Here is a 20,699-nt window from a genome sequence, read left to right as displayed (position 1 = left end):
ATGAGCCCAAGGAAAAGGGATGGCAGCCCATAGATGAGTATTTTGTATGTGGCAGGCTCGATGGGCCATTTCAAGCCCAGTAATTATTGATGGTGTTTTTAGTGGGTTTTAATGAGAAGCAGGGTCTCCAGGAGGATACATGTACTCAGCTTGAGTAACTGGGTCGCTCATCTTTCACACACACCTCACTGGGAGACTTCTTAACAGAAGACTTCCAGAAAACTTCCTATGTTCACTTCTGTTGTTGGAAATGACAGCCCTGTCTGAGATTCGAGGACTCCAGTGAGAATGGAAGGACCTATTTGAGGTATTTCACCAAATTGCCTCTATAAGTAAACGATTTAAATTTTTTTTTCAAAGAAAATGAATGCTTTTGAAAAATGAGTTTAGGGGCGCCTCGGTGGCTCAGTCGGTTAAGCATCTGCCTTCAGCTCAGGTCATGATCCCAGGGTCCTGGGATCGAGCCCCCCATCGGTCTTCCTGCTCAGTGGGAAACCTGCTTCTCCCTCTCCCACTCCCCCTGCTTGTGTTCCCTCTCTCTACGTGTCTCTGTCAAATAAATAAATAAATAAATCTTGAAAAAAATGAGTTTATAAAAACAAAACACCTCTTATTCTCCATTGGGTTGTCAACCTGAAGAAAACAACCAGAACCTGAAACTGCTTTGGATAAAAAACAAGATGCTTCTTTTCCATTTCTCTGTCACCCTCCTTAGTCTATAGTCCCACTGCCCTACTCACCCCTGCTTTTAATTGCCTAATCTGTTCTCTCAGCCTAGCTGAGCTAGGCTTTGTCATAGCTCAGCTGGCCTAACCTAGGGTGCTGGTGGAAATGAAGGTAAGTTTTCTCTTTCTAAATATTTTTGGTGTTCATTAAACCTAACACAGTCATTTCGAGTATTTATTTATCATGCCATTTAGTTGTACAATCACATACCTTTTGCTATACCTTTCTAAGGGAGTGAATTTCATATTTTTTTATGCATTGTAGAAATTTTGATTCATGTGAAACACAGTTCCATGGGAAATCAAGTTGTTGTTTCTTTCTCTCTCCGCACAAATAGAAAGATGTTCCAGTAAAGCAAAGTGATTATGGTATAGACAGTGTGCCCTTAAACCCTGTCCCCTGACCCCAAGCAAAGTAAGTTTCCAGTCTTATCCACCCACTTTTGGAGATAATACTTTGTGGCAGGTGGAAGGAATTTCTACTCCCTGTGTATGAGCAAAACCGTCTGGTTTAGTTGGTTTGGGCAGGTTTTAGAAACTTATTGATAAACTAATGCGTATTGGGGTGTCTTATAGTTGTGCTGGTTATGTTGCTCCTGGGGGGAATAACAAATTCATGTTCTATGAAGAGTCTACCAAAAAGCAACAACAAAAAATAAAAAGAAAACAACTAAGTAGGTTCAAAATCATCAAGAGCCAAAGTCCACCTTGTGAAGGTGTGTGCCTTTAGAGATACCCAAATACAGATTTTTCCCCGTATACTCCCATTCCCTGTCTCCCCAGAGGGAACAGTCTGCTAATATCTGAGCGTCATCTTCCTCCAAGCAATCAGCAATGATTTCTCTCCCAAAGAATGCTTTTCTCCTAACCTTTCACTTTGATTTTACTGTTAGTTCTGGCTTCTTAAAGACTTAGGCCTTCCACAGGGTTACTATAGAATAGGTCAAGAAAATAAATCTTGTATTTTTCATCTGTGATGCCTCCTTCTCTATCCATGTTCATCAGAAAATTAGATCATCTTTGGTGAGACAAGTCTTAACTAAGAGATGATGCCAGATGAGTTTGCAGTGAGACTAGGTCAAGAGTGGGAATTTGGGTGGTTTTGCCCAAAAGATTCATTAAAGTCTCTTTTGAATACAATTGAAATACTCACTTCTACAGACCTCTGCATCCCGGAAATCTTCAACCGTGATTCTTCTTTACTCTGGTTACAGAGGTCATTACTTAGGAAATTCAACTATAGGGTGTCAGATAAGTTATTAGCTTTCTGTATTTAGATCAAACAGTGATGATCTAAGCAGCCTAAAGGGAATCAAATGTTGATTTCTTTTTGTGTGTGTGATCAGTATTTACTAAACTATAAAAGGAAGCAAGCCTCTAATACATACATCCAGTATGTATTAGATACCTAATCACAGATCACATTTCTCCTAGCTACAAAAAAGAAAAAGGACAATGGAAGAAAATTAATGGCTTTGAGGTTTTTAAAATTTTTTTTAAAAATTAAATTCCTATCAGTTCCATTTTAAATTCCAACGGAAAAAAAAAAAAAGTTTCTCCTCCTTGTCTAATCCTTATCTTCACATTCATTGTTTTACTGATGCTACTTCCCTGGCTTTGTGCTTGAATCTGCCAGGGAAGTCTTCCCTAGACTAAATCCTCCTTCTTTGAAAACCAAATGGTTTGTATGTTTTTAACTTTCAGCTTGTATCTACATCTTGTATTACTTATCAATCCTGTTTTACGCTTAGGCTACAAATTAGATTTGTTCTTGCCCTCTGTTTGCCTACATTTCCAGCTGAGTTTAAACAGCACTTTCTCTCTGGTAGGGATGCATTGACCTTTTGGCTTGATTAAAGATAAATGCCATTGACTCTCCACTTTTGGAGGCTGAGACTTTTTCGGAAGCTCACTGGGATTTCTGTATTTATTGCTTGAAAATGAATATTGGATAATATTCATTTCCCTACCATTTTAATGAGACGGGTATGGATTTTTTTTTTTTTCTCCTGGCAGAGTCATGAAGATTATTGGGGTTGGAGACAGCAACTCTAGCCAAGCAGAAGGGCATGAGGGTTTTCAGGTCCTTTTTCCCACATGTTTGGTCATAGACCATCACATCCTGAAGTTTTAGAGTCAAAAGGACAGTTAAATATTTTTGTTTGAATTTGACACAAGAAAATTCCAAGTCCCTGCAAAATGTCAGCAGCCTTTAAAAAACACTGGGCTGATTGCAAATCTTGTTTTACACCGATGACTAATATGACACCAATGTGGCCATGTCGCTAACTGTGACCATGTTGGTGTTAGTATTTGTCCCTCTTATTTTGTCCCCGATCATAAAAATTAAGTGCTGTGCAAACACTGCCTAAAGAACAGATGCTACCTATGGATGTTTGAATAGCCTGTCTTTCTAACAGTATAGCCAATGTTTCCTACGTCTTTCCTTACTTCCCCCTTTCTTACTGAAGCATTTGCATGTAGAATAAAGAGGATAGGAACACACAGAAAAAAAAACAAAGGCAGATTTGTTTCTTCTGAGAACATCTGTTCTTGCTTCGAAGCACCCACATGATGTGGCCCATTTTCTCTCAATGCCTGCACGGTTTGCTGTTGTAAAGTTGAGTGTTAACATCAATCTTAGACCGGAATTTAATGAGATAATGAACAATGCTATCTAATGAGGTGAGATGTAGGAAAAATTCTGTTATAATGTATATGCTGTAGATGATAGTAAGACAAGCATACTCACAAAGAACAGCTAAAATTGAATATAAAATGGTTTATCATAGAATTTTTTTTACTTTCAGATTCATTGATCTCATGGCATCATACCCAATTTGGGGTACATTTGGTCCACTTTAAGTTTCTTCATTGATTTCTTAGGATTCTTGTGAATTTGCATTGTACTTGGGATAGAGGTACATTCTGAAAAAAAAATACAAGTGACCTGTTGTATACATTTTAATTAAAAGAAACCTTTTTACTTTGAAAATCTTTATTTTTCAAGAAGAAAATTTCCCCAAACTTCAACTGCTATCATTATTCTTTTTTAAAAGGATTTATTTATTTTAGAGAGAGAGTGAGCTGGGGGAGGGGCAGAGGGAGAGAGAAAAATCCCGAAGCAGAGTCCCTGCTGAGTGTGCTGAGTGCAGAGCCTGATGGGGCTCAGGGCTGGACCCAGGACACTGACATTATGACCTGAGCCAAAAATCAAGAGTTGGCTGCTTAACTGACTGAGCCACCCAGGTGCCCCATCATTACTCTTATAAAGAGCATTCAGTAGCAACACTAATAATTCAGAATTAAAGGGTACAGTTTAAAATTACCTAGCTTAAAAGATATTTACCCAAGTGATACTGTTTTTTAAATTTTCTTCCCTAAATGTATATAATACTGTTTTGGAGTCTTGGAGGCAGAAGAGGGGGTGGAGTGGCCAGTGAAATCTATATAATAGAGCTTTCAAAATTAGTTAGATAAAAATGTATTGACCTTAGTTGATGGTTTCCAAAGAAATAAATACCTGTGTAGACATCAGTTGTTCAGCAAGTGCTCATTAAAGTACCTACTGTGTTCTTATATGTTGGATCCAATTGTATTCTGAAATATTTCAGATGCATACTTTCATAGGAATATGTTGGCCAGTTACATATTTCATCTTTTTTCCCCAAGTTGTTTCCAGAGATAGGGCTTTCTACATAGTTATTGACAAATCCAGGAAGACTCACACGGGGTCTTTCTTCATGGGCTCAGCTATCCACATAGTGAACTTGGAACTTGGTCTAAGTTCTCTGGTCCTATGCAATCTTCTTTGTCTTTTAAATTTACATCTCATTTCAGTGCTGAGCAAAACATGACATTTTCCCCCCATTACTAACCAAATTCTTTTAATGTCTCAGTGTTTATCTTGCCACTTCTGCCCCTAAATACTATAATTCCTCGTTGAACCTGATTTTTCTTAGGGTATGCCTGAACATCCTCTTGAGCATTTGGATCATGGATCTTTTGAGACAACTTGGTTTCTTCCTTCATCTGGTGGCACTTTCTCCTGAACATTCTTTTGACCTAAAAGAGTTCGATTTTGGCATTTTACATTATTTCATGTTTTAGATCTCTAGATCTTTTTGGAGGATGATGAACAATAAGTCTGGGGCCCCTCACATTCCCTTCAGGAGCATTACTTATCATGGGGGTTAGACCTCAACATTATTATTGTGATGATTACTGTTGTGATTTCTATGGTTGCTGAATTCTGGTAGGACCGTGGGTTAATGGCAATATCAAGTTAAGAGTATATATTATAGAACTCTTTTCTCATCCAATTGATGGATACCCTCCAAAAGCCAGACTGGTGTATTATGCCTAAGTGACCAAATGATACTAAAAATAAATGATGAATTTCCTATATCTTTAAGAAATTCATCTGAAATCTAAGACTTTGGGAAACAAAATGATGGCTGACTACTGTTTCTTATAATTACTGCTCTTGGCATTTTAGAACTTTCTCTCTGTAGACAAAGGGAGGGCACTTATTTCTTTCACTGTTTTGCCAATGTCCATATGAGTTGAGACTTTTGCATTTGGAGACGATTGTGGAACATCCTGTTGGGGCAGTGAAACTGGGATGGGCTTTGGTGGTGGGGCGTGCATATGATTCCTTGAATGCTGCTGGGTTCTGTGCGCCAGTGTGGCTTTGACAGTTCTGATACCATAATCGCTGCTTTCAGAATTGATTCTAACTTTGGCCCTTACCATCGTCCTTAGGCAAAGGACCTGAGACCCTGTACGCGGGGCAGAAGCTCAATGACAATGAATGGCACACCGTCCGGGTGGTGCGGAGAGGAAAAAGCCTTAAGTTAACCGTGGATGATGATGTGGCTGAGGGTGAGTACAGCTCTACGTAGCGAAATGTGTCTCTCTTTGCTCTCGTCATCCTCTGGGTCATTCAGCGAGCAAAAGGTTTTCTGAAACATGTTTATTTTCATGTGACATGTTCTCGTTGACAAGCTCAGGTAAGGCTAAGAAGGTCTTCCTCTGAAGTTTCATAATCCCTTTTCATTGATCTGTATTATAGAATTTACCCATTACTGTCATTGTATGTTAATGGGTCTCTTTAGGCATAGAATATGTGTCCGGAGAGTAGATGTAGAGTTCTGTAGCTCCTTTATTATTCATTTATTCAAAAATCACTTATCAATCATCCTCCCAATGACCGGTTTCTTCCTTCAATAAATGACTTACTCTCTAGGGGAGGGAGATGGGTAAACCAGAAATTCAGAGCATTACAGGTAAAAGTAAGTACTGAGATCACTACAGGCTACTTAGAAGGGGCTGAATAATTATTCATTTATTTCATCATTTATTTAATTGTTATAAATAGAGCACCTACCGTGTACTGAGTACTGCTTTAGAAGGCACTGAGAATAGGGAAGTGAACAAATAGGCCTGTCCTTGGCTTGGTGGAATTCACATTCTAGAAGGGCAACAGATGAATGAACGAATACATCTATACGTAAAGGAACATTCAGAGCTTCACATAAGCAATAGGTATTTCTTGAGAGCCTGTTACATATCAGCAGTGTGCTAAGGATGTAAAAAATAAGAAGGAAGCACAAGAGATTGTCTGTTTCCTCAAATAATTAACCAATCTAGTGGATTAGATAGGACCCAGGCATTTGAAAATAAGACAAAAAGTATGTAATGAGATTCTAGCATGGATGGGTAAGATTGTCATTGTCATGTCAGAAGAGAAAATTATCATTTTGGGTTGGAGAAACCAGGAATGGCTTATGAAGGTAGCTCTTTGGCCACAATTTGATGGGTAATTTAATGAGGGCTAAGGTGGAAGAGAGAGGGCACCTTCCATGTTGTCTCCAAATAAGTCTATACTCTAACATTCCAGAGCAGTGCTTTTCTGTTAGGCAGAACTTTTGTCCATATGGGAGAAGAAAACTTGGGGGCAGCATGGAGTATTACGTAGAACGCTGTTGATGTCAGGAGATCTGGGCCCTGACTCGAATTCTCTGCCAGATGTTGGAAAAGTCACTTACCATGTCTAGTCTTTGTCAGTGAAGTCAGTGGTGTAAACTCTCTCTAGATTCTTCTGTGAATAAGACAGTCAAGTTAGAGTCAGGATCCCTGGGATTTAATACAGTCATTGTAACTAAAATACTTTTTGCCATTGGGACAGATATGATAAACCTTTTTTCCTCATTTCCTCATTTTTAAACCTGAAATCATATTACTGCTGAGCCCTCTCCAGCTTAAAGGTTCTGCAATTTGGGGTCCTATTATTTAATTTTATATTCATGAGCCTAAACTTCTATCCTTCTGGAGTCTGGAATTATAGCGAGCCATGTATATGTGCGTGTGTAGGTAGGAGTGTGCGTGCGTGTGTGTGTGTGTGTGTGTGTGTGTGTGTGTGGTTGGGTGTGTGTGTCTGTAGATAAGAAGAGTCTATAGATAGAGGAAGAGCAGGAGACATATATCCAGTGCCCAGTAGGCATTAGATACTGGGATAGCCGTCTTACATGTATCAGCTCCTTAAATCTGTAATTCCCCATTGCCTTGCAAGATAAGTGTTCTTGTTTTACATAAGAGGACATGGCACTTAGAAAGAGCTGTGTAATTAAGCTCCAAATCCATGTCTGTGTGATGTCACCAAATCAGGCTACTTGCTGGACTTCACAATCCATCATAAGAAAATGATTTGTATTACGATATGGGAAAAATACAAGGGGATGTATTAGGGTGATGTGAGGAGTACATTTTAGTGAAGACACAACACTCACCCCTCTCCCATCAAAAATGAAGTCAAATAGAACCATAATAAGTATCCAAAACCCTCCGGTTGTATGTACATAGATACCTTCGTAGTGAGAGGTAAGGTTACTCTTCTGCATGTCTGAAGGGTAACTTAGTTTTACTTAATGAACGTGAGCAAAGAGATGTAAAAATGGTTATATGGTTTAGAACCCACAGCCATCTTGAATTAATTATTCAAGAAATCCCTGTGTGCTGTTAATGCAGACAGGAGCCTGCACATCTCCCACATCCCTTGCTAGCTCCTTGGAGCTGAGCCCAGCAGCCCAGTGATGCGTGTTTTGAATGGCAGCCACTAGATGGCGACCTCACCCCGATCTCTCTCTGCACCGCGACTCTTTTTTATTTTCCCAGGAAATTGCCTGCCCTCAAAGCTGTCGTCATAAAGAACTGCAGAACTGAGGGTACAGTAATGTGTATTGCCTCCCTTGGTCATTATTCTTTTATAGAAACTTTAGAATAAAGGTAATTGTAAAGTGTGCTTTCTCTTACCACTAATAATTAAAAAGCAGGACTACACCATTGAAGGCCCGAGTCATTCAGTAATTTGATATTTGAAATTAATGAAGCTCTTTCATTTTCAACCCTTATCCCCTACTTTACTGCTGATGGAAAAGAGCAGTCATAAGGATAAAGAAATCTGGGAGAAGAAAAGAGCTATTTTGCTTATGAGCTACAACCTTGGATTGCTTCTTACAGTGATAATGGGTTTGGGAATTTTAATTTTAGCTCACAGAAGTCATAAAATCAGGCAATGAAACTAAAATACCACACAGTCCTCAGGTTATTAAGTAGTGTCTTATTGGCTTATTTAGTAATCCCTTTCATGCTGTTTAAGGTCCCCTAGAGTGTCAAATTTTCAGCTAGTTTGTAGAAATGATGCAAAGAATAGGTCACACTCATAAGAAATCGATAGCAAGGAAAGAACTATTCCTTAGCCAGGTGGTTTTCATTTATTGTAATACAGTGTATTCCTGGAAAGGTATCAAGTTCAGTTGACAGTTAATAAAGATAAAAAATAAGTTAATAAAAAAAATAAAGAAAAGTTAATAAAAATAAAAAAATAAAAATAATGATGCATTGATTGATTGAGCTGGGTTTCTATTATCAAGAATAAATTAAAAGAATACTTCACTTGGGGGCGCCTGGGTGGCTCAGTCGTTAAGCGTCTGCCTTTGGCTCAGGTCATGGTCTCAGGGTCCTGGGATCGAGCCCCACATCGGGCTCCCTGCTCAGCAGGAAGCCTGCTTCTCCCTCTCCCACTCCCCCTGCTTGTGTTCCCTCTCTCGCTGTGTCTCTCTCTGTCAAATAAATAAATAAAATCTTAAAAAAAAAAAAAAAAGAATACTTCACTTGGGTTGTGTTCCTCAGAACTGGGATCTGCTGCTGCATGATCCACCCACTCCACCCAGAACTTCTTGCTAGTGCAGAGATTCATCCCTCTTTTGACTCCTCTGGTTCATTGCTGACTTTCTTTTCTGTCCCTTACCTTATAAAGCACATACAAGCTGTAAAAAGTCATTTTCCAAGGAAAATGTTTTCCTCTCGTTAATAAAAAAACACGATGAGATGGAATTTGGAAATGTTAGGTTAAGCAGAATGAAGTAGATTTCTTTATTGCCAGACTTACTGGGAATCTTTACTTTGCTGATACACATTGCTAATCATTGATAATTACATGTGAAGTGTTCACCAAGTTTATTTGGCTCCAGAACTACTTTTATTATTATTATCATCATCATCATCGTTATCATAACAGTTTACAGCACACACTTTTGAAAAATTTTGGTATTGTCGCGAAAAGGGTATGGAAGTGGTGGTGCTGAAGGGTTGTCGGCAAACTATGCATTCTTTACTGAGACTTGATAAGCCTTCATTTTCTTAACTTCCCTCCCCATGCCTGGGAGCCAAGGGAGGTCAAGTCGCCTCCTCTAAGTCTTTCCTTCTTTGCTAAGCTTTTAGTGTTGACTAGGAACCAACTCTGACTCCAAAGCAAATGTCTCAAATACAACCTCCTTCCTCAGATATGAGGGGTGCTTGCTGTGCTCAGGCCCCCTGCTAAACACTGCAGGACATACAGAAGAGGTGAGAAGTGGTTTCTACCTAAAAAGAGATTGTGTTCTTGTAAAAGAGTGACAATCAAAATACCGGAAAATTATTAACACATTTCAGAGAAAGGATAAAAAAGAATGATGCATAATTAATAGCTAATAATTTAAGCACTGGGCACCGTTCTAAGTAGTTTTTATGAATTGATACAGGTAATCCTGAAAACTTCCTACCTATTTCACAGATAGGAAACTAAGGCACAGAAAAGCTACCTAACTCAGGCAGGGTGGCCTCAGAGCCTATATGCTCATCTAGTATATGGCTGGTAGGAAGTTACAGCTTGAACTTGGACAAATCTTCTATAGGTTTATGTTCTTCACAGGCTTTATCACTCTAAGGGCTAGTGTGTAAACTGCTGTTGACCATCAGTGAAATATGAAGTGAATGTGTGGATAGGAGTCAAGGCAACATGGCTGTTCTAGGGAAGGTGCTGGATATATTACGTGTGACTGAGATGGAGTGATGTGATGGTGCTTGGCCACTGGGACGGAGTGTGAACCCAACACAGCAACTTCAGTGGGGACATTGCATCATTTAAATTCCATCCACAATAACGTAAAGAATAAGTCGAGCTTTTTCTCCGCTGTGTCATGTACAAAATGTGGGCTTTGGAAGCGAACACATGTGGGTTCAATCAGAGGGTCTACCACTTAGCACCTGTATGAACTCAGATCACATTGCTTAACCTCTCTAAGCTAAGTGTCCTCCTCTCTAAAGCAAGATAATGATACCTACTGATTGTGATAATGACATTTGGTGGTGGTTCTGAAGTGCCTAGCACAGTGCCTGGCACATTAACAACATTCAATAGTCTTGCTTTTTTTTTTTTTTAATCATCTTTCTCCCAAATTACTCCTCTTCCCCCGAAATTTGAAAGCAGCTGCAGTGAAGTATGTATATGTTTGCCTCTTGAATGGAAGGGAGTTTTAGTTTATAGACAGCATTCAGGGGAGACGAGGAAAGATTCCCAGTTACTAATATTGATTAGGTGATACACAGATCAATCTATCTATCTATCTATCTATCTTTGTATCAGCTATTTTTGTTTATTTGCTTAGTTTGGCACAAGGTTCAAACTTAATTGATCTCTTTAACATTTTCTCCAGGTGCAATAGCATGCTCTTTTGGGACCCCCCCCATCCACAGCCAAGTGAGTTCCTTTAGTACCTAGAGAAGCAGTCCCTTTTCTAATTTGGCGCCATGTTGCCCACCCCTCCCCCACCCCCACTGCAGCTTCTAGCTGAGGCTCTGCGACTCATCCTAAAACCTTAAATCAGTCCATGTCCATGGGCTATGCTCTCAGATTCCATTGTTAGTTTCCTTTCTCTTATCCTTCTTCAATCTCTTTTCTCTCTTGTCAACACTGTACATGATTTTCTTGCTTTATGAAATTCATTTTCTAGTGAACAGAATTTCCTAACCCCTCATCTCTGTAGGCCTGTGTATCTGTAATTTCTCTAAGAGCTCCCTGTTGACTTTGAAATTGTCTCTTCAGGTTTCTTTAGGAATCCCAGGCTTCACCAAGGATCACCCCCTTATAGTTCTCATTGCTGGTCTCCTCCCCCTTCCCCACTCCTTCTCCTCATACTCCTTCTCCTTCTTCTTTTTTAAAATAAGAATTATCATGGCTCCCAGCATCATCACGGTTTGGTTCCTGTGTCCCCAAGGAGACTGGCTGTGATTTCCCCTCCCCATCATTCTCCAGCTCCAGCCTCAGCCCTGTATGAACAGCTAGAGGCAAACCGACTGTGAATATTGTTCTAGATCATGTGGGTTTAGGTTATGCTAGTTTTCATTTTCATGACCAGTCCAATTTTCAATACTAAGTAATTTTATATAGTAGTTCTCCTAGTTATTCAATTGTTAGCAGATTTATGTTACATTTTTATTTTTGTTCTGTTACAATTTTATATTTAATTTAACCAACACCATTATTTTGTTTTTGCTTATATTAAGTGAATGATTTGTCACTAGTTGTCAAAACACCACATAGAAGCTCATAAAACATAAATCTGATTTTTGTGCTTATAAATAGTTCCCTGCAACAGGTCTGAGTATGCTCCCAAAGAGATGACATTAATACTGAGCATCTGAAAGTGAGATCTGGTTGAATATCCCAGGTACTGAAGTTTCAGGGGCCTGAGAAAATAGAAATCCCTTCCTGTCTCTCTCTCTCTCTCTTTTTTTCTTCCCTGCTACCTGAGTTCTACACCAATAGAGAAAAAACAAATGCAAGGCTGGTAAAAGTCAAGTATCATGTTGTTAGTGGTAACACTGGTATGGAAAAATGTGGCTAACATCTACTGAATTTCAGAGTTGGAATTGTGCACTTGAACACTCACTAATTCAGGACTTAGGTGGGCATCTCCACTGAAGCAAGGCTTGCTCCTGTAACACCCATACTGTGGGTTGTGTGGGTTATACTGGGGGTTTCTTGAAGGCAGCTTGCTCCCCTAGGGGGAAACAGGAAGTGCTAGGGGCTGAGCTACGGAAATACAGTTTCTCTGTAGAGTTTCTTTAATCTTCCGGATTATGTCACTCCTTTTCCTCTGGAAAGGTGTAACAGAGGGAGTAGAGAGAGGCTAGGAGTGTCTTGTGTCTTGCTAATGGAGCTTCTTCAGTGTGTACGGAGACGACAGGAGAGGGCAGGAGGAAGGATTCTTCCTGTCTTTCCTTCAGCATTGGGGCATCAGGACATGGTTTGTTAAATTGTAATGATGTGCCTATATAAACGTTGGGCGGGCCACCTTCTACCCTGACCGTACTAATGCCATTTTCCTTGACTTTGTCATTAAAATTTCCATTCTCTTTTGTATTTATTTCAAGCCGCCTTCATGACCCCCTGCCCCAGTCATTCACTTCTTCTAGGTAAGCCAGGTAATGAAAGGTCTACTGGTTCGTTTGTAGCAGCTGGAGATCCTTTAGTTGCAAATGTCAGACCCCCATCTTAAATGCTTGAGGCACAGAAGGCAATCTATTGCCATCTAGTTTTTAGAAGTCTGGCTTTGGCTGCTGAATCCAGACCTTCGAATGGCACCATCCTAGAGGAACTGTTTCTCTCCATTTTGTGGTTGGCTTCTGGGTTGGCTGTCTCCTCGGGCAGGCCCAATCTCTCTGGTTATCACATGGTTTCCCGCAACTCTGAGTTTTCTTCTTACCCCTTCAACGAGCCTTGTTTACAAAGAATGCCTCTCTCATAGGTGTTCTAAAAAAAACTCTGGAGCTGACTATTACTAGACTTAATTACTGAGTAACTACTAAATACTCCAGCTTATGTTGCTGCTGATCCCTTGGTTCTAAGGGTGTTCCCTAGACCAGCTACATAAACATCACCTTGGGATTTATTAGAGATGCATGGTCTCAGGCCACACCCCAGACTTTTGAATGATAAACTGAGGGTGGGGTGCAGGGAATGGTGTATTAAGAAGTCCTCCATGTGATTCAGAGGCGTGCTAAAGTTTGCAGACCACCTTGTTAGTCCATAGACCGTACTATGGCTAAGGGGATAAAATAATGTTGAGTGGTCCAGTCTGTGTAGGCTGATTACTTCAAGAGCTGGGTTAGGATCAGCTTCATCCAGCCCAGATGGTTTTAAGGTAAAGTATGGAGGGTAGCATCCCAAAGGGAAATTAGCGGTGTTATCAGAAAAAGCAACAGTTGCTGGTCAGAAAAAAATTAACACATGTTCTACAATAGAATCTTTCGACAAGTACTGGGTGGTAAATTAATACATCAAGAAGTATTTGCTAGTGAATGCTTCATGCTTGTTTGTTGTATCTTTACAAGGTTTGGGGCAATCGAGACTTTTTTTTCTTATAGTATGCATTCGTACCCAATTGTTTCCTGAATGGAGAAAATGAATCATTTTATCCTTTAACTTGAGTTATCCATGATCTCATATTTTCTTTTACATGATGGCACATTCTGAGCAGCTGCATGAGAGCATGGGCCACAGGGCATATAACTCAGCCTCGGCCAGGAATCCATCCTCTGACTGAGGTCCCATCGGCTGTCTACTATATTGGGCATTCTGTTTCCTGGAACTAAATATTTTGTGTGGAAACCTAAAAGGTATAGTAAGTGTGCTGTAACAAAATGTGATAACTTGCGTGTATCTCCTCTGTGATGTTGATAGGTACAATGGTGGGGGACCATACCCGCTTGGAATTCCATAATATCGAGACCGGAATCATGACAGAGAAACGTTACATCTCCGTTGTCCCATCCAGTTTCATTGGCCACTTGCAGAGCCTCATGTTCAATGGCCTCCTCTACATTGACCTGTGCAAAAATGGTGACATCGATTACTGCGAACTGAAGGCTCGTTTTGGACTGAGGAACATTATCGCTGACCCCGTCACGTTCAAGACCAAGAGCAGCTACCTGAGCCTGGCCACCCTCCAGGCCTACACCTCCATGCACCTCTTCTTCCAGTTCAAGACCACCTCAGCTGATGGCTTCATTCTCTTCAACAGTGGTGATGGCAATGACTTCATTGCGGTTGAATTGGTCAAGGGGTAAGTGGAAAAGATCACATCGTTTATACCGGGTATCTCAGCTCAAGCCTGACATAAAATATGGACATGAAAAAAAGTGTCCATTCTGCTCCCACCCTCTATTCCCACCACCTGCTCTCATCCTCGTTGATTAAAAACAACCTATATAATGGTTAGGGCTGGAAGGAAGAGCAGTTCATTAGTTTATTTAAAGGTCTTCCACTAACTCAATACTATCAGACTTTTTATTATGAAATATAGCCCTTTAAACCTATAGGAAAGAAGGTCATTTTTGCAAAAGGAGAATAGAGTGTATATCCTATATACAATGCTCCGGGACAGTGCTCTCTGCAACCACCAGATCTATAGGAAGAAATGAAATATAGATATTTGCAGCACTGCCATTAGCCCATATATATGCAGTTTTAAATGCTCTTCTTTCTGCAAGATATTTTACTACCATGTGTTGGAAAATAGTCAAAACAAAAACAAAAGCTAGAACAAAACCCAAAAAACAGATCCACAATCGACTGAATTTAAATGCTTCCCCCTAGTGTTTGGGGATGTACCACCTGTTCTACTTAGTGGCTCTGGATTTTTAGATCATGGTAAAGAAGTGAACCCTTTAAGTGTGGAATTAAAGTGAAGTCTGACAGGACAGACTGTGACTCTTCTTAGAACCCCAGATCAAGCCTTAATTATTCCTGCATGATGCCAGGTTAGCACAGGGGATGCGAAGCCCTCGAGGTCAGTTATACGTACATTGCCATTCAACCACTCGAGGGAATCTCCACTCATGAGGTGGTTGTTGCTCACAGGTACATACACTACGTGTTTGACCTTGGGAATGGTCCCAACGTGATCAAAGGCAACAGTGACCGCCCCCTGAATGACAACCAGTGGCACAATGTCGTCATCACCCGGGACAACAGTAACACCCATAGCTTGAAAGTGGACACTAAAGTGGTCACTCAAGTTATCAATGGGGCCAAAAATCTGGATTTGAAAGGTAAACCTTATAAAGAAGTTTATCCTTTTTAGAGCATTAATTTTTTTTTTTAAGATTTATTTATTTGAGAGAGAGAGTGAGAGTGCTCAAGTGCAGGGAAGAACAGAGGGAGAGAATCTCAAGCAGACTCCCTGCAGAGTGCAGAGTCCAAAACCATGCTTGATCTTATGACCCTGAGATCATGACCCTGAGATCACGAACTGAGCCAAAACCAAGAGTTGGACATTTAACCGACTGAGCCTCTCAGGCACCTTTAGAGCATTTCTTATAATCCAAGCGCTGTTTACAGAGGCAAACTACAGGTTAGGAGTGCCAGGCATTTTTGAGACATCATGCATATCTTATTTTAACACCATTAAATGATACCAAAATGCAGTTTTATTTAAACCGCTCCTCAAGGGATGGTTCATTTTCTCTGTAAACCTCAGGCATGCGGGGGCTGAGTGTGAGGTGATAAATGTCAAAATGCAGAGGTGCCCTAATACAGAGGGGGTGGTAGAGGTTTTGGAATCTCAGCTGAATCACTTACTGCCTGGGTGACTTTGGTAAAATTTCTTAGCCTTGTTCAGCTTCTCTATACTTTTTTTGCAAAATGAGGATAATAATTGTTACTACCTTATGGGCTGTTATTAGTTTTGATGGGATAATGTCTATAAAATCCTCCTCATATTATTGGTCACAAGCCCATAACAAGCATTCAGTAAATGGTTGTTTTGTTGGAAATCTTGTTAATCTTTACTTCATCATAAAATGGGAACAATACCTACCTCATGGACTGAATATGGTGATTAAAATTTGTGAGATGGCATGGAGAAAATGAATGACATAAGCAATGTTAGTTTCTTCTTTCTACACTGTAGAGACTGTGTAATTAGTTGCTTATGCCATTTCCCGTCTCCCCGCCCCAGCTCTAGCACCATTACCTGTGAAATCATCTAATGTGCATTGGCTCTAGCTGAGTCTGCTCTCCCTACCCTTTACTCATCTGCTCTTGCTACTCACTTTCCTTTCCAGGTGACCTCTACATGGCGGGTCTGGCCCAAGGCATGTACAGTAACCTTCCAAAGCTGGTGGCTTCCCGGGATGGCTTTCAGGGCTGTCTGGCATCAGTGGATTTGAACGGGCGCCTGCCAGACCTCATCAACGATGCCCTCCATCGGAGTGGACAGATCGAGCGTGGCTGTGAAGGTACAGCCTTTTTCCTTTTTAAGCCACAGCCTGGATGCAACCACCAAGCCTCTTTGCTGCCTCTGCCAGCGCCACCTTACTGTTCACCAGTCCTCTCTCCTTCCCATTTGCCATCTGACACTGCATCATCATTGGGGTCCTCCTGTCCCTGGCTCAGTATGTCAAGACATGGGCCACAGACTCTGGGAATGTGTGTTGGCAGATGTCTTCCCTGTGCCACTACTTGCCAGGAGAGGACCTTCCCTGGCATTGACATCAGACTCTTCCTGACTTGTACCTTTGCTTCCAGCATGGCTGAAAGGGCAGTAAGGGGTTGTATTTATATTTTTATACATCGGGAGGTATACCAGAGACTTTCATATAGGTGTCACCATTAATGAAATGTTTCTAAAACTACTGCATTGTTTAGTGCAAACTCAGCAGGAGGTAGGAAAATGATGTCAGAATGCCATGTTGAGGGAAGGGAACTGACATTTATTGAGTACTTACTAGATGTCAGGCATTCTTAGGCAGTTCATTAGTGTGATGTTGATGAGGTCTGGAACAGCATGGGAGTTGATGGTAGAAAGACTTGGATTTAGATCCAGGTAGTAACTCTTATTCATTGTGTGACATTTGGCAAGTTACTTAACCTCTCTGAGCCCTATCCTCCTCACCTGCAAAGTGGGGCAATAAAACTTGCCTTGGAAGGTGAGCGATGTAAATCAGAGCTGTATGTAAAATGCCTGGTGCAGACGTAGTAGGTACTCAATAAACAGTAAGATTATACTTTACAAATATGATCTCGTGTGAGACATCTAATAACATTGCATGCCCCATCAGTGCAGCACAACAAACCATGCTCAGCCTGTTGCTGTAGGTGATCTACTGCCTCTTAAGATATTAAGTGAATTTTTTTTTTTTAGGTCTTAAAATTTGCTTTATGAGTGTTTATGGGCTGTGCAGATGGCAAAAAGTGCAGATTTACACAAATACGAAGTCTTTCTTTAGAAGGGTAGTTTCAAGTGACCTTTTCTTTAGGAGAGGATGCCTGTGGGCAGGGCCTGGTCTGGGTGGGGGGTGCGGTGTTTCCCAGGAAGGCAAACTGCACAGTTGGAGCAGATGGAACAGGTTGGAAGAAATTGTAATCCAGAAGACAGTATGAAGCAACTGCAATGGAAGTGGGAGCCATTCTGTCCATCAGAGTCTAGGAAAATTTCTGCGCTCAGAGACTTGATGTGGTTTTGGAATATAGATGACATCTGGTGGGGTGAAGTCTGGAGCTGATGACCAAGAAAGAATTCTTGAGAAGTCTTTGGTGCAAAATGGTGGTTTTATTAAAGCCCAGGGAGACAGGATCCACAGGCAGAAAGAGCTTCTGCAGCAGGGTTGTGAGGAATGGCTGGTTATCGATATTAAGTGAATTTTATAGGTCTTCTTGAGTCCAGTTCTTTACAACAAAAACAATCTAGTTTAACCAGCAGAGGGCAGCCAGTGAACAGTTTTCAGGCTTTCCCAGGGGCCTTGGGTAGGCCAAAGAGGTCACGCTCACCTAGCTTCAAAGTCAAAGATGTCTGACCAGTCAGCAGGATCTATGTATTCTTTTGTCGGGTTGAGCGTCATGGCCCTGTGTGCGATATACGTGTTGTGTTTTTTTCTATCTCATTGATTTACCGCATCAAACGCATTCACTCATCTCCTAAGTGTTTAGCTTCACATATCTCTCCTGTTCTTAACCAGCTTTCACCTGGGTTCACTTGCCACATTTTTATAAATGCATCCCATCAGCTTCACAAGCTGATGTGCAGTGTGGAAGTCATTACCCTTTGCCTAAGGGTCAGCTTCCCACGTGGACTAGTAATAAGACTGGTTGTTCCCATGACCCACTCTGGTTTGCCTTTAGACAGGGGTATTTCTTATATCCGGTGGGCCAAATCAGGTCTGTGTATATGGGAGGACAGGAAGTTGGGAATCACCATGTGCTTAAAGTAGCCACTTTGCTTTCTTCTCCTGAAAATGCACTATGTCATTCAAATCAAGAATTTTTGTCTCCTTGGCTTGCTCTTAATTCTTTCAGGCTTCAGGGGCAATGCTGAGATAAATGTAACATTTGGGAATTAAATCAAATATCTCTGTTTCAAAGATTGTGGAATGACAGAAATTCCAGTTATCCTTCAATAATTAATCAGATTGAGTTAAAACATTAAACATAAAAGCACACATTAAAAAGCATAAAGTACTCTTCAGATGTTAAATATTCTTATCATGTCATCATTCTTCAGATTTACAAGTTAATAGGAATCATCCATTTAACTCTATAGCAGTGTTGCTTGGTAGAAATATAATGTGAGTCACATAAGTAATTTTAAATTTCCTAGCTACATGTAAAAAAGATATAAAGTAACAAGTAAAATTAATTTTAATTTTATATTTCACTTAACCCAGTATATCCAAAATATTATCATTTCAGCATGCAATGATATAAAATTATTATTAAAACATTGCACATTCTTCTTTCACATTAAGCCTTCAGAACCGAGTGTGTATTTTATACTTACAGCACACCTCAATCCAGACTACATACCATTTCCAGTGCTCAGTAGCTATTCATGTCTGTGGCCTACCGTATCAGAAGCAGAGTTCTGCAGAGGATTAAAAGTTGGGGTGTAAGGAGATAGCACTGTTGTATTGGATTAAAAGAAAGTCTAAACCAACTTTCAGAAGAGTGAATTAAAAGGTAGAGTATAAAAGTGGGGGGGATGGAGTCCACTTAAAGGAACTTGAAGAGAAGCAGTGAGAGCATTAGCACTAGGAAATTACCCATCAAATTGGGGAAAATGGTCCCATCCCTACTTCCATCTCTGTGTGCAGCTTGGCATGACTCATCACCTGCATTATAGCGGGGTCTGACCTTCCTCTGAGTATGGGTGATTGTTCAGCACCGGATATTGTGACTTGATGCTTCTAACATCCGAATCTATGGCGAGTCCCATGAGCCTAATAACCCTGCACTCTATTGCCATGGAGATAATTGTGATGATTACCCATGGAGCATTATGACCGCCCCGCTGGGTGGGATGAATGGAGGATGAGTGAGGAGGGAAGAAGGTCCTTGTTTATTGTACACAGATGACTTGGATAATTAGCCTAAGTGGCCAGGAAAAATGGCCAAAAAGTGGGTTAAGGCATCAATTACTGTCATTGGAAGTTTACACCATGTGAATAAGCCCTTATAAGAGATCCCAGGAGCCTTTTAGGGCACTGTGGAAATGAAGCCGAAGTAGATGGCGAGGAGGGAAATGAGGAGCACAGAACCTTAGAGAGACTGCAAACAGGTGTCCTTCTCATTCTGAATCTCTGCACAGAGTATGGAACCCTCAAGAAGGCCGTTGAATATTGTGCAGGATGGAAATCCCAGGAAATAGAATACATTTCCTGATTTATCATTTCTATATATAGAATAATGTACAGGTAGGGGATGAGGATTCGTTACTAAAAATGAAGAGCTGCGTCCCTTCGACATGGTAAATGTGTTCTCTTCTCCCTATCTGGGGTACACAGGCCAGGATGTAGCCTATGTTCTTGTCAAAGTCATTGATGATGATATTTCATGATCTCTAAGTAGTAAATGTACTACTTTCCCTCTCCTATCGAACTGTGAAGAGTCCAAAATTATTTTAAAAATGAATTAATTTACGACTCTGCCTCCCAATTGTTTTATACTAAGAAAGGAAAAAAATCTCAAACCATGTTTTAATTTTTATGCAGAGTATAATACTTCAGAAATTAAGCACAATTTCTGGACAACCTAGCCCACATTTAGCTGTGACTTACAGCCTCTCAGTTTGGGCTAGGAATTTTGAAATGATGTCTGGTTCTATTCTCAGCTGGTAAATATCTCTTTCTATCTTGAGGCCAGCTTTGCTGCAGAGACCAAGGCATGGGTTGGCTGGAAATGCGATTCCACAATTGCAGATTGTAAACATCTGAGAGAAACACACGTGCTTCATTTCGAGACTGGCATGAATAAATAAAAAGACATCGGTTTGGTGCCTTTTTGCTTGCAGCCATTTGGATTTGGCTGTATTCTTACCAAACAAACTGAGCTCTTTGGAGTTCCCAAATCACCTTGATGCACGGGCCCAGTTCGAGCGCCACATTCCCTGGTGGCATTTTCAGGAGATTACAAGGAGTGCTCCCAAGCGACTCTTCTATCTTTAACTCCTAGATGTGCAGAATTATATTTTTGTGGGCTTGGTCTGGTTGTGCACACGTGTCTTTCAGTCTGGCCACACGCTACCCTTATTTCTTGATGCTTATCCTGACTCGTGGAGAATCATTTTCCTGGACCATATGCCTTGGGGTTGGCTA

General features: G+C 40.7%; 1 protein-coding gene across 9 annotated transcripts in view; it reads left to right on the top strand.

Moving 5' to 3' along the window:
- The window catches only part of NRXN3 (neurexin 3), a 1,474,839-nt gene that overhangs the window by 651,320 nt on the left and 802,820 nt on the right, over window positions 1–20,699 (top strand). For all 9 annotated transcript variants that reach the window (XM_028123318.2, XM_028123231.2, XM_088025019.1 and 6 more), the window contains 4 exons: window positions 5,490–5,609; window positions 13,792–14,173; window positions 14,971–15,161; window positions 16,176–16,349. In XM_028123318.2, coding sequence (XP_027979119.1) covers window positions 5,490–5,609; window positions 13,792–14,173; window positions 14,971–15,161; window positions 16,176–16,349 — 867 coding nt within the window. The remainder of the gene's footprint in view (window positions 1–5,489; window positions 5,610–13,791; window positions 14,174–14,970; window positions 15,162–16,175; window positions 16,350–20,699) is intronic.

This window comes from Eumetopias jubatus, unplaced genomic scaffold, assembly GCF_037043125.1.
Source record: "Eumetopias jubatus isolate StellerSeaLion01/CBP00866 unplaced genomic scaffold, mEumJub1_p1.0 scaffold_7, whole genome shotgun sequence".
NCBI classification, from domain to species: Eukaryota; Metazoa; Chordata; class Mammalia; order Carnivora; family Otariidae; genus Eumetopias; species Eumetopias jubatus.
The sequence above is the reverse complement of the archived record's forward strand: the minus strand, read 5'-3'. Positions and strand labels throughout refer to the sequence as shown.